At 36.0% G+C, this 15,526-nt stretch overlaps 1 protein-coding gene across 3 annotated transcripts in view; it reads right to left on the reverse strand.

The window, feature by feature from the left end:
* Positions 1-6,509: 6,509 nt before the first annotated feature.
* Positions 6,510-15,526, reverse strand: part of LOC111863904 (regulator of G-protein signaling 7) — a 32,626-nt gene continuing 23,609 nt past the window's right edge. For all 3 annotated transcript variants that reach the window (XM_023850716.2, XM_023850719.2, XM_023850717.2), the window contains exons 11-13: positions 13,725-13,911; positions 11,444-11,536; positions 6,510-10,738 (exon numbers count right to left, since the gene is read on the reverse strand). In XM_023850716.2, coding sequence (XP_023706484.1) covers positions 10,673-10,738; positions 11,444-11,536; positions 13,725-13,911 — 346 coding nt within the window. In that variant the 3' untranslated portion in view covers positions 6,510-10,672. The remainder of the gene's footprint in view (positions 10,739-11,443; positions 11,537-13,724; positions 13,912-15,526) is intronic.

The raw sequence follows: 15,526 nt of genomic DNA on the forward strand, positions 1-15,526 counted from the left end.
AGATACATATTTTAGTTATTTTAATGTGTGAACATGGCATGCAATGAACTGGTTTGACGTGGATAAGTAAGCACCTGAAGATGGCATTATTATGCCGAAACATGTAGTGCGAGGGAGAGAAGGAGATAAATGAGTGTATGCACTGCAAGACGGATTAAATAAATCATGGACTTAAATCAGTGCAACAGGACGCTAAAATATAACATTAATTCTTGAGAACTGTGACCCTTCTTACAGTAGGTCATAACTTCCTGGGGGGGGGGGGTCATGACCCACAGTTCTAGAAATCGTGCCATAACCATTACTTCTTAACTCAGAAGGTAGACTACCAAGAACCTTTTTGTTAACCTTTATCATCTGTGTGTCACGCTATTGTGACACATGTGGAATCCAGCTGGGCTGGTGTCACATATTTTAATTACACTTAGGTTAACATCCAGCTACCAACATTGTAATAGTGGGGAATTTAATCTGCTAATCCCAGAATATATCCTCCTGACCTGAAAACTCCATTATATAGTGTGATAAAATCAGTGAAAAGGTTAAATTCAGTGTTACATTAAGATAGAGGGTAAGTAAAAGTATGCATGTACAGTATAATTTAATTTTCATGTTTTATTTTATTTGAGACAAGTGCAACTCTGATTGTTTTTTTTTTGTAGTAAACTACACAGTTAGTTTGAACATCTTGCTGATATCCTCAGTTATTCATTTGCACTTCTGTCTTTACTATCACATATGCCACATAAAACTTGTTTTTGCAACTTTCAAAAAATTATTTAATAGCTAATTAATAATATATATAGTTATAGACAACACTTTTTTTTAAAATCTTTCATATATTTAAAAAATATACTCATGATCTCTGAGGGAATTTGCAACAATTTGCAGAGGAGTTAATTCACCCCTTCCCCTTTATGTGCGTATAATGTCAAATCACACAGAAGTGGAATGAACTTCAGTATCTACAACAGCTTATTACACTACTGTTAATGAGTATGTGTGAAGGAAGCATGAGTATCAGAGGACCTGTGACTACTGTGATATCAACACAACCCGAAGACAGGAGCGATAAAATTATTATTTAGATGCTCTAACATTGGCACAACACTTTTAGCTATTAAACAGATAACAGATTAGCCCTGTGCCCTACTATCAGCTTTGGCCTTCTTGTGGAGGTACAGCTCCACTTTTTCTCAACTCCTGCCACTAGATGGAAGTGACTGGCTACTGTAATTAACCATTTGCTTTACCTGTTGGGAAACAGCCCTCTGTTCTCCTTGACAGGAAGATGGGTGATTCCCAGAGCCATCACTGGGAATTGAACATCATTGGCTGTTATTCCACCTGATTTATATTATTTTGGTGCATGTGACAAATAGGAATACTGTAATGCAAAAGCACACTCTATATTTGGCGAAATTTAAAACAAATTTCTTTTCAAAATTCACTCAAAATCTGTTAGAATAGTGGTAAGAAACATGCGGTCTGTCATAAAACTAAAAATAATGATACTTGTAAATATTCATATTGAGAAATAGGTAGCAAAGAAGCAGGGCTAAACTTCTCATAGTTTACAAATATTGGCTTAATCTGAAAGTAATATACAACAAACTCTCCTCTCTTACTTCTAAGTACTTCATTTAAATTATGCCAATATAAATAGAGCAACATTTAGATGTGGCAGAAATAATTTGGGGTAATTGATGAAAGAATTTCTCCTAAAAATAATTTTATAAATAAAATGTCTTGTGTATCCAATGTTAGGGCGCCAAAATAAGAAGGTATAGGGAAAATATGTACAGATCGACTGCAATGTAACAGCAATCCTGATTTCAAGAAAACATAAATTTGTATGATGGAACTTGTCCGAAAGACAAAACAAAGAAAAGTGCAATTAGTTTTAGGGAGATTGCCAATATGTTGTGTTCAAAGTGGCATTCTGTCACAAATTACACATTTTAAACCGAGATTCATTAGAAAATAAAAAGTTCATTCAGAAAGAAGATGCATTAATACTTTCTCAAAACAAATGTATTGCATTTAACTATATTATTACGTAACATTAGTTTTCTTAATTATACTCACATTATACATAAATTTCTTATAGTTACTCAAAGAATTTTGCATGTGCTTAATAACGTTCCATGCCATGAAGATATTTTAGAGAAATGATGTATAGCTCTACATATTCTTAATTTGGCACTAGATACAGCTTCATGCCTAAGCTGTTCTACCTCCAGCGAAAGAGTCGGGCAGAGGCTGGGTGAGTCTCAGAGCTGGTCTGGACACTGTGGACAAAAACCTCTACACTTACTGGGAATCATATCTGATTCCTCAGTTGTCCAGCCTATGGCACAGTCACTATACTGACTGAGCTATGCAACTCCCACAAATACAGATTGTTAATAAAAATCAGAGTAATGAAATAAGCAATGGAATAAAGATTATCAAGACAGAGCATTTTGATTGTACTGTATCTGAGGTAAACAGTCATAGCTCATGGTCCCTTTGTAGTACACACATAGAGCCACTATTCTACAGTGTATATGCCTTTGTTCCAAATTGTATTTCAGACATATACTTGTACATTTTATCTTAAAATGTGTTGATTTAATTAACACATGGTTACTGCTCTGTGTCACTAAATAAATATCATTGTCAAGGAGTTTATTGCTATAATTCTTGAAAAGAGTATACATTAGAATTACAACTGTTTACCTCCTTGTTACAGAAATAAAATTTGATACCATGTATCAAATCTTGGTCCTCCAACCAGTTACCCACCAGATTAGAGGCACAACTAATAAATGTAGAGTGTGAAGCTGAACTGCATGAGCGAATTCATTCACAGGTGTACCACTGAAAGTAACGAATTAAATTTACGATTAATTTCTGAATTCATCTTATGACTTTGTAGCAGGATACACCATTTCAGACAAGGGGGGGGGGGGGGGGNGAGGAAGAAGGAAGTTATGAGAACTATAGAAAACAGAATTTGCAGAATATGGAAGAAACTGGGAAGTACACATTGACAGGAATTAAAAATATCTTAAAACATCTACCAAAAGGAAAAGAAGTTTGGTCAGACCTCTGAAACAATGGAAGGTTTCTGTTTTTTAATATCCATAACAGGTCTCAATAGACCTGACACTATAAAATATGATTTAATAAGTTCATGTTAGCAAATGAAACATAAATAACTGCTCAGTGGTATTGTAATAATACAGCCAAAAAAAGTTTTCCCCCTTCTTTCTTACATCTGCACATCTGATGCCCTGCTACTACTACTCTTTATTGCAGCTTGTGGCCCTCATTCATCTATCCACTGTTTACAGAATCGCTGTTACAAGGTGTAGAACTGTGTACATATTAAGTGAAGGTAATTCTGAATTTGAGATTCTCAAATGGATGGAAAGTTATGGTTTTATGGGATTTGAGGCTGTGTAGCCTGGTATATAGGTACCACAGTTTTGGAGGAATGTGTTTCTTCCATCTTTCACTTTTTTCCACATTTGATTTACTCTTCTACCCTGAAGATGGAGGCAACACATTCCTCTGAAACGTAAGAGACAGTCAACCAGATGACACAGCACAACATCCCAGAAGACAGTAACCTTTAAGGATAATTCTGTTTGTAGGCAACTTAGAAGAGGTGGACATTCAGTGAAGAAGTGGCAGAAACTAGTCACATGGAAAGAAAACTTGGGCAAGAAAATGTTAACAAGTTACTAACATCATGCAATGCTTCCAAAGAGCTTTGGTCCAACTTGCATCATCCCAATGATGCTTAATCAATTTAATTACTCATAAACATCAGGGCATGATTTAAAAATGAACAAAAGATATATTCTCTCTAAAGACACCTATTTTAGGTAAAGTGTTTAATTAAGCACTGCAACATGAAGACATGAGGAAGCTCAGATGCAAGTCCACAGATTCTTGGCTTCTGCACTAGATGGCGATGAATGATCAACTACATGCTCCAATCACTTTACCCCTGGGCAAAAGACCCTCCTCCCACTGAGTACCATAATTTCTGTATTTGCAGCACTTGGTGTGGAGGAACAATTATATACATCATTCAAAATGATCCTACTATATCTCATATAATGCTACATACAATCAGCAATTTATAAGCACTAAAAATAAATCAGTAAGATGAATTAAGGGGTTCTACAGAGTCCAAAAAATAGGCACATATTGGGGGCTGACATTCACAATCAGCATATAAGACTGGAGGTCCTCATAGCAGTGACTACCAAGATCATCATCTTCTAGGCTCTGATGTCATGTAGTCTGATGGAAAGGTACCAACATTTCACAGAAACCTGCAGCCTCCATTTTCATGGTAGATTTTTCTACACTGAAGATGAAGACAAAATATTGACATCTATATATCAAACTACATGGTATCACATCCCAGAAGTCAATAATCTTCACCATCACCAATGTGAAGGCCTCAGACCTTATGAAGATAATGGGGGGGGGATATTTGGGTTCATTCCCACTTCCTACTCCATTTGTAATTCCATCTACTTATCTTGAAAATGAATTTGATACAAATAATATCTTTTTTCTAAAAGCACAATATGGCAGTAAGAGTCCAGTAATCACTAGTAGCCCTGATGTCCAAAGAACAGTAGATGCAGAGTTGGAAATAAATGCTCTTCGCAGCAAACAGAATCAGTCTAAAATATCATGACACATGGTGAAGAACAACTTACAACTGCCAGCCAGCAGTGGCATGTATGGCTGTTGAAATGGCCACATCAAGAAAGAACAAGATAATGGGGCAATATCAGACAGGACTGAGCAGTTGGTAACCCTGTCTTATTACTGTACATCACATACCCATTATTTAATCAAACCATTTCATGAACTATCAATGAGGATCTGAAGTTAATAGAGTTGATGATTTTACTGCAAAGATGTTCACCAAAGCTATAATGGTAATTCTTAAAAATCTATGGCAAATCTGATTCATTTAAAAACATGCATGTCATTATAATTTAGTACTTCATTGTCATATCATATTCATCTAACACTTCACAGTTGACTCTAAATAGTTTAATATCTGTTCTAAAGCTATGTCATATTATATGACAAAACTTATTTGCTTTTGTTTATAAGAAAACTTCATGAAAATATCGCTTGACTCAGTGACTTCTTTGAAGAAATAACTATATACGGTGGGCAATTCAAATAGTATACATTATAACTCAAGTCCCTACTTCATTTCACCATTACACTTTTTTTTATAAATGTATTGCTGAATTAAGTTCAATATTTTAGTTTACAAAGTCACAATATTAATATCATTATTAAAAGAAAAGAACCTTGCATGATGAATATATGTAAGTTTGTGTATAATAAAAACTTACCAGAAATAAGTTCCATTGATGCACAGTTAAAGATGAATATCAAATAACACACAGTGAACATTCCCAATGCAGGCCATGAAACTTCATGTAGAAAAGTTCCTTTTTAGTGACAAAATATTTCTTTTTTTAATAAAAATGGCATCAATTTCTAATTCACTGAATCACCAACCTGGAACATGTCTCAGTTCTATTTCCTATATGGATACATACTCTCTGCAATATGAAAATTCTATGGTCAAAGCTGGTAATGCAAACCAGTGAACTCACAAATGTAAAATGGAATCTGTTCACCATCTCCAAACAGAACTTGACAAAACCACAAAATCAAACTAGAAAAACAACAGTATGAACTTTTATGTAACATTTTATAATGTAAATAAATTAGCAATAAATGAAGAATGTATGTATCATCATTAGCTTAAAGGTATAAGCCCAATGGACTTTTGTCCCCAGTACAAAATAAATGCTTTCACTCAACTGGAGAAATGAATCATGAATACCACCAAATTCAATCCAAAGTACCTACTCAAACCGGGGAATAATGTAAACATGGTGTTTCACAGGGGTCAATTTTGGGGCCTTTGCTTTTCATAATTTATATAAATGACCCCCGTCCTACACTAAGGACCTCATCAATACCTATATTTGCAGATGACACTAGTGTTATAATTTATGGTAAAATTTTAGATGATTTCTGCATGTTATCAAGCAAGGTTCTTTCGCAAATGAGTAAATGGTTTTCTGCAAACAAGCTGTCCCTGAACATAGAAAAAACAAATGTAATAAAATTTATAACAAAAACTCACCACAATATCCATTAAACGTAGGATATAACGATAAATATATAGAAGAGGGAGTAAACACAAAATTGCTTGGTTTGCAAACTGATAATCATTTAAACTGGAAAAACCATATCGATCAGTTGATTCCAAAGCTAAGTAGAGCATGTTATGCAGTTAGATTCATGTTACATATTAGTAACACTGGCACTCTCAAATCAATCTATTGTGCTTACTTTCACTCTTTAATGAAGTATGAAATAATTTTCTGGGGTAATTTATCTGAGAGTAAAAAGGTATTTACATTGCAAAAGAAAATTGTTAGAATCACGATNAGTAACTTATGTATTTTTAAATAGCCTTGTGTGTAGTCACTGTGTATTCTTGGTTTCTCCTGTGTGAGAACTCCATTGGGACTGGACATATGTTTTGTACTTTTATGACATATTCCACATCCTACAGTCATTCTGACTAACTTTGGATCCATGGAATGCAATGCAATGTAATATTTTTATAAGCACAGACTAGATAATGTAATATCAGTGAAAAACTGAAGTTCTGATCAATATAATGGAATATTTTACTCGCAATTATGGTCTATCAATTACAGTACAATTCAGTATGCAATCTGCTAACATAAGTAATCTTTATTTATACAGTATTTACAGTTGTGACAGACTCCATGAAAACAGTCTGACTGAACATAAGATGAAAATATAATTCAATACCAAAACTTGTAAACAGCAAAAGCAGACAATCTTCAACATCTTATGAAAGCACTAATGAAGACCATGGCACTTCAGACCTCAATCTTGTTCCTAAGATGGGGGCAAGAAAGCACAATATACAATCAATTCATTGTGATAACATTCAAAATGCAAAAATCCCATGCACCACTCTGTATGTGCACATACATAAAATGCTGACTAAATGAAATGAAAAGACAACTGCTTTCCTGTCTGACATTACTCCTACAGGGAAGAACTCCCTATTCTGAACAATTCACTTCACATTTTAAAAATCGCTTGATATAAATAATAACAAAAAGAGGCAATAATATTCTCTGGTACTGCTATTTATGCTCACATAAATAAAATAGAAACAATAACTTACACAGTAAAATACTGCCGAGAAATTAACAATATTTCTGTCCAATCAATAATAGATAATTGAGACTTGTGGTTCTCACAGTGCTGGATATAAAGACTACTGCCATCTCAGATATGGTACCTTGTCATCTCATAGAAAGGTACCCATGTTTCAGAGGAACCTGCTTACTTGATCTTCAGGGTCGACCCTGAAGATGGAAGCAGTGATTGCCTCTAACATATCAGTGCCTTTCTATCAGACTACACAGAATCACACCTCAGAAGAGAATAATCTTAATAATACACATTATTTGTAAAGAAATTTTCACAGTCAACTCATGATCATTCACATAAGGGTCTGTTTGGAAGAGGGACAATAATATTCCACTTTCTATCCCTCAGTGGGAGAATCATGTCTGATTTCTGCAGATCACACCAAAGAACACAAAAACATTTTGATTATGGCATCAAGGGGAAGCCTTGATATAAAATAGATGAGTAAGAAACTGAATTCACCAGAGTAAAGACCTACAGACACAGTATAACACTATAACAAGAGAAGAACAACTTGTCTGAAATGTTTATGGGCCTACCCTGGTGGGTTCTCTCTTTCTTGTATACTTTATGATAATCATGGCAGTGTTTAGCGAACAATGTGATGTATTCACTAACTTTTCATTATTCTTATCTATGTCAGATACTTTAATCCACAAGTTCTGTCATCTCTACTTTCATTACCTTATTAGTCACATAACTGTCAGCTCGTCCTCATTTTATAACCAATGTTTGAAGGCCCTTGAATGAAGAAAACAATTTTCATAATCCATACTCATTTCTGTGTGTCTCCAACCCTCCCTCACTGTGTAGCATGTCTTACACTTTTTTAACTTACAGCTTAGAGTTCTGTGAGAATAACACAGTCTACTGACATAGAAAACATCCTATGTTTAAATTTAATTAACACGTTCATTATCACGCCCCCCCCCCAGAATTTTACTTGCTGGTTCAAGTATTCTTCCACAAAAAACTCTATTTTAGCTTACTGCACTTGAAACAGAAATGGATGAGAACAAGTTAAAACAATCAAAAACTGCTGTATGTTTCAACTCTTTCAAGATCTGATGGGCTATATTTAGAGTTTCATTGCATTTCAATGTCAACTGTAGAAGAAAATGACATTTGCTTACACAATGGTAATCGTATGTCACTTGACAGGGTCAGCTCTGGCAATGGCATACTTCACCCTGTCAGGTGACAGGACTGATGTGACTTCTGCTCTGTGTAGAGGTGGGTGATATTGCTGATGATTTGGAGGCAACATGTACCTGTGAAACATTGGCAATATCACCCACATCCGCACAGCTTAACAACCCAAAAATGGAACTATCCTCTATAATTAACCATTGTAAAAGCCTAAAATCACTAAGGTGACAAGACTGACTGTGAATGTGTCAACAGGAATGGACAGAAAAGATCTCTCTTTATACAGATGTCTGTGTTTTGCAACACTTATTTCCATCTATTAGTAAACCTCCAATTTTAATGTCCATGCAGTTTTGGCAACAAAAAAAGGTAAATATCTTTTTAAATCCTCATTAAAAAGAAAATCTGATATCACCAAACCTGCAAAGGGCAATCACGAGTTGACTGCAAATAGGTGAGGTCACAACCTTTACAGAAAGGTTAGAAAATGAAAAACACTGATGGTGGCCACACCCGTAATTGTGGAACACATATCTATAGCAACCTAGCCTAAGATATGATCTATTGCCATTGAATGAATGTCTATCTTGCTTTTTTTTTTTGTCAGAGCTACACATGCAGTGCAAACTCTGTCAGATGAGAGTATTTCATATCATTACATTCTCTCTTGGTATTTTAATTAAGAACTATGTATTATTTATGGTGTTGTACTCTTCTGATACTACACAAGGTACTAAATTCTTGCTCAAAAGACCAAATATTATTTTAATTTCAATGCATATTTTCATTTCTCCCAAACATTGCCCTGTGTGACACTACTTCTCAAAGGACAAATGCATTGTATCATATCTTCTGGCACCTCTCACTGACAAACATTCAGAAAAATCTCCATATGGACAGCATAAGGATGGAAGTTGATGCAGTTTCTTTCTAACAAACTGGCCGAACTTTCAAACTAGATGACTAATCTTGATATAAAATGAACTTCCTAACCCTGTAACCAGCCAAATGCCACATCAGAATGATGCCCTAACTTGAAGACTGAGAATGTGATAATGTGCTGCCTGGTCAGGGATATCGCACACTTCAGGGTGGTGACAGATGAGCTTGGAGCAATGGTGGAATTGTGGGAAAACCAGAGAAACTTGGCAAAAAACATGTTCCAGTATCACTTGGTCCACCATGAATCTCACATGGAAGTATGCAAAAAAATCTCACTATGGCCTGCATGAGAATGGAGAACTTCCAAAATAAATAACTGACCTTCACATGTTAATGTTCCATATTCCCAGTTTAACATAACCTTCATTAATTTTTCCTACCATTTGGTGCCTCCTTTGAAGTTTACTTTCTGATATATCATTATCAGTTTCTAGATATTTTTATTCTCCATACCATTAATGAGTAATACAGAGAAAAATATCAAAGAACTAATTGTTAAAGTAATTACAAGCAACAAAACTGATATAGATATAGATGTCATGTAAGCCAGTCTGTTAGATATAAAACTTGCAATATAAAATAATAAGACTTTTTCTCTGTTTTGAATAATGAAACATGTAAAGCAGCTTCAAACAACCAAAATTCATCAAATTGTTTGTGCAGACTTTATGCAGTTTCTTTCTTTCTCCAGTTATAGAACAGTAAGATATCACATTACAATGAAATTTAAAGGTCTTTATTCAGTAATTATAGCTGACATGCTGGAAAATATACAGTAACGCATTACTTCTCCAGTAGAATGCAAACTTAATGTCAGGGTCATTACAGGTCTAAAATACTGGGAGAAAATATACTTACAATACTGGACAGCAATACCCTTTCATAAATAAATTGTACACTTTGACTCTTGCTTTGGTTTCATGACAGATGATCAAGAAATCATACCAGTCATCCATCCCAATGAGAACTTTGGTTTTATGGGTTTGTACAATGACAGTGATGATCACGAACATATCTGAGTAGGTTCCTTACTCCCATTTAAATGACAATTTGAAGGATGAGAGGAGAACAATAAAGGAATGTGTTAGTAATTCCTATGTTTCCTGTTAGATGGCTCTTGTTCTCGAACCTGTTAACAGTGCAGATATCAATGCAACTGATTCACACTGTACATAACCAAAACTGGCACAAGGGGAAAGTAGCCAGACATCTGCAGAATGGTCTGCAGGGCCTCACCCTCCTTGTGGACGGGACTTGTCAAGTACACACACTCAGACTAGGATGTGGCCGTCTCCTTGCGGGCTGTGAATGACACTATCGATCTGATTCCCTTCACCGAAGTCTGTAAAAGTTTAAATAAGAGAAAGTTGTGAGATCTAAGGCTCTCACATGGTGAATATGAAGACTGCTGTCCTCTGGGATGTGATGCTGTGTAGTCCAGTAGAAAGGTGCCACTGTTTCACAGGAACTTTCTGACTCCACCTTCAGGGTAGAAAATGGAGGCAGCAGGTGTCTCAAAAACACTTGTTCCTTTTGGCCAAACTACTCTCTGACTGAGTACTGAAGGAGGTTTGTAGCTTCCCTGATACTGGCAGTGGAGGTTGGCTCCACTGCTGTTCCTTCACTTTTTGCCACCATGCACCTTCATGATTGTCCGATATGTCACACCCCAGAAGACAGTACTCTTCAAAATAAGGTTCGCTACTTCACAAAACAGAAAAAAATATTACATAACCGACAAGCAGTTGCGAGTTTTGATCTAAATAATGCTTAAAAACTGCCTTCAAATATTAGTCAATTATGCTTCTCACAGAAAAGAAATTCTGGTTTTATGTAACTGTTTACCACCTTCTTTGACATTGGTTGATTGCTTGGATTACTCTTCAACCCTGAAGACGGGGTGGAATTTTCTTCCGAAATATTGGTTAACTTTCGATGAACTTACAATGTTACACCCCTGAAGATAGAACTCTTCATAACCACTGGTGTGAGAACATCAAATCCTACAACAAATTTTATCTTTTGGCAGAGAATAATAAATAATTACCTTTTTCTTTGACCCATTTAGGAATTCTTTATACATCTCAGATCTCAAGTATCTGGAATAACTGTCACTTCTCATCAGATGGTACACGTGGGCCTGCGGGGAAAAAAGCAGCATACGAGACAAGGCCAATTATCAAGCTACACTATTTACTAAAGAGAATAGTGCAAATTTTGAAAGAAAGCACAATAAATGCTTCACCAATCATGACAGGACAGCTCAGTCAGTATATGACCATGCTACAGGCTGGATGACCAAGGAATAAGGATTCAATTTCTGTTTGAGTAAGAGATTTTTCTCATCTCCTCAGCATCCAGACCAGCTCTGGGGTCTATGCAGTCTCCTATCCAATAGATACTGGGAACTCTGTCCCTGTGCATAAAGTGGTTGGGATATGAAGCTGACCACATTTATGTAACGCAGAGGTTAAAAATTGATGGAACTATACCACCATTCCCCTATACATATACAAGGCATGGTACTTTATTAAGAGCAGGGACAACCTTCACAATTGTAATGCATATTTCTATCTCTGGTATTGTGCATCTTCTCAAATCACAACACAATAGGCACTTGACAGATTAAGAAATTTCTGCTTGTTTCCTACAGCATATATCAAGATAATTATAGCAATAGATTCCAACTTATTTATACTGTGACAGGTTGGGTTGTTTCTACGAAACCAATAGGTAAACACATCTCGCAGCAACGAATACGCAACAATAGGGTGTCCACTGCTAGGCAATGCATGTGTGGATATGCCTGACAACAATATAGGATATCCAAGTAACTGATGTGTTTTCTGAGGTCCATGCCAAAGATTTATAATAGAGGATTTGTCAGGAAGACAGCATGGGAGTGAGTTTACAACCCCGTGTGGAGGCAGGGTTGAATACCTCCACTGTGACCCTGCAAGTCGTAGGAGGTGATGGAAAGGGAAGTCTCAAATCTGAGACAGTAAAATATGATCTCAAGTCCCAAGTGACTTGGTCTTGAGAAAGACTGCGCTGGCGAGGGCCAGCAGCATATACAAATGACAGACACATCCTCTCGTCAGAGAGGGCGCCCCACAAAACCAAGACTGACTGAGTGACTGTCAGTCACAATGTGACTTTGACTTTGAAGACAGCGTTCAAGGCAGTTCAATAGTTGAAGTGTTGAAAACTTTACTTTATATGTTATACAAGTAGATGCAGTAAAATTTACAGTGTTATTATCATTGGTGTGTCATAGATACAGCAATCTTGAAAGTGTAATAATTAATTGTAGTTACGGCTGATGAAGATTCAATAAACAAATTCTCCTGATCCTGAACCCATTAACTGTTCATCACACTAACCCTTATACATGACAATATGTATTGAAATACTAGTTTGTTCTATCTATAGTTTATATAACAATGCCATCAGTAGCTCAATGTTGAATAACAAGATGGTGGTGAATAATGAATTGAAAAAGATTTTGAAGGAAGCAATTGTGGTCTAACTTAAGGTACAATTCCAGCATTTTCCTGGAATGACTGAGGAAAACAACAAAAACCTCAGCCAGAATAGTTGGTCTGCCAGCTGAGATTTAAACATGGCACATCCTGAATAAAAGCCAGAAGTATTACTATTGCTTGAGTCACATTCCTTAGTCTAACTACTAGTTCAAAGTGTTTGTCAAAAGCAAACTTTTTCCCCAAGAAATGCAAAGATTTGAAGCTAGAACTGTTGGATTTGTATACTTATGGTGTTGTAAACATGTATGTACAGTAATTTGTATATCAAATAATAAAAATTACCATAGTAATATTACATATACATTATTTACTTAATCAAAAGGCTGGATAAAACAAAATTGCATCTAAAGTTTAAGGTGTTCATTCTAATTAACATCAATGAAACAACACACAGATGACATAGACGTAATAAAAAGTATTTTCTTGTTGAAAACTTTACCATTGTATTTCTATCAACAGTTTAATTCAACATGCATCAAACACAACATCCAAAATATATATTGTTATAAAAATCCAAATATGTTTTGAGCAGGGCCCAGTAGCAGACAGTCAACTTAGTAAATGAAACTTTTGGTTCTACAAAAAGCAGAAAATTTGACTAGCTGAGTGAATTTTAGCTTCTCAAGAAAAGTCTGCTCCATAGAGTAAGCCAGTAGTCAAATTCAGGGGGTGATGAGGGAGGGGGATTAGTGGACAAGAACCCACAGATTAACTCACTATGTGGATTCTACAGAAGGCACTCTACTCCTCTGCAGCCCTAACAATTACTGTGTTAATACTAACTGCTGCCACATCGAAACTCCATCGATCAGGAGTCTCCATGTTCTTCTTGGTTATCTCATATGATCGTGAGTCCACATTGATGGGGCAGCTAGCATCAGGTGCCAGGAACTCAATCCATATCTCATCCACTTTATCTTGAACATCCTTCTGAGGCAGTGCTTTCAGCTGTTGCACAGCCTCCCAGAACCTGTAAGATTCCTTTAGATGTGATCCCTCTCCAACACATAACAGAAACTTTGCCACTATCAATCATCAAACTCTCTGGTGATACAATATGAACCGCAGCAATCCGAGCTAGTAAGTTCGGCCTCTCATTCTCGCAACCCATTACTCTAATCTTGCTAATTAACTAACTTTCTGGTAGCAAAATCCAAAGGTTTAACACCCTTAATTCCAAAGCCTGCCATTGGATATGATTCATTTTCATCCACCTTCCATCCTTTATAAACTATTTCCCTAAGATCAGTTTTACTAATTGTGAAGTGGTACAATAATAGGCTCCTGCCACCGATCAGCAATTTTTCTCATTCCAAACAGATTAACTACCTTGTGGATCTTAGAATGTAATATTTCACCTCCTGCTTGAATAAGTTCTGTCAGAATGTGATCACTACCTAGCAATTTATATCTTCTCAACTTTGCAATAGCAATTTCAACCTCAAAAGGGCTGGAATCAGGTACTAACGGCTCAGCTGTAAGTATTTCTATTTGCCTAACATCACTGGCCCTACATACATTCAATAACTGAGAGAAGTAGTTCTTCAACCTATTCAAAATGTGGGAATCTGCAATTACATCAGCATTCTCATCCTTTATTAAGTTACTTCTAGGTTGGTAACCCTTCTTAAAGCCATTTATTCCTCTATACAGATCTCTAACGTTGGTCTTCCTGTTCGTTACAAGCTCATCAATTTTGTCTTTCAGATATTCCCTCTTTTTATTCCTGAAACGCCTGCTGGTTTCACGTCTCATATTGTTCAGATTATCCCCATTTATTTTGCTTGGATCCTTTAACCACTGCAATTTGGCTTGTTTCCTTTGGTCTATTAATTCTGAGCATCCTTTGTCAAACCACGGCTTATGCATCTTCAATTCATGATCACCTAGACTCTCTTTGGGCAAGAAGTTGATATCCTTTCTAATATTTTCCCAAGCTTTATTAACATCTGCTTCAGTGTCCAAGTTTTTCAAAGCTGTGAACCTATTTGAGATTTCAACATTATACTGCTCTTTACACTCTACTTCCTTTAATTTCTTGAGATTGAACCTCTCCACATGAACTTTGTACATTGTTTGTTTACTCATTGCCAGTATCTCCATAACTTTTGCCACTACCAGATAGTGGTATCACAATCTGGTGCCCTGAATAACTGGACATCAAGTATACTTGAATGCCATCTCCTATCCATCAAAATATGGTCAATTTCATCATGCATCTTCTCATCAGATGTCCAAGTAAATGTATGAATGTTACAATGTGGGAACATCGTACTTTTGACAGTAAGATTTGTGGATATGGCAAAGTTTACTACTCTAACTCAATTATCATTACTAATTTCATGCAAACTCTCATTCCCAATTGTTGGTTTGAAAATGTCTTCCCTTCCTACTCTGGCATTGAAATTTCCTAACAAAATTTTCACATGGTATTCAGGGACTTTATCAAATACATGCTCTAGTTCTTTGTAGAACCTGTCCTTCATGTCAATAATTTTGTCCTCTGTTGGGGCATGAACATTCAGAAGGATGATATCACACCAGCGACTCGCCTCACTAGCAAATACAGTATCTCCTATTTAACT

Source organism: Cryptotermes secundus, unplaced genomic scaffold, assembly GCF_002891405.2.
Source record: "Cryptotermes secundus unplaced genomic scaffold, Csec_1.0 scaffold171, whole genome shotgun sequence".
NCBI classification, from domain to species: Eukaryota; Metazoa; Arthropoda; class Insecta; order Blattodea; family Kalotermitidae; genus Cryptotermes; species Cryptotermes secundus.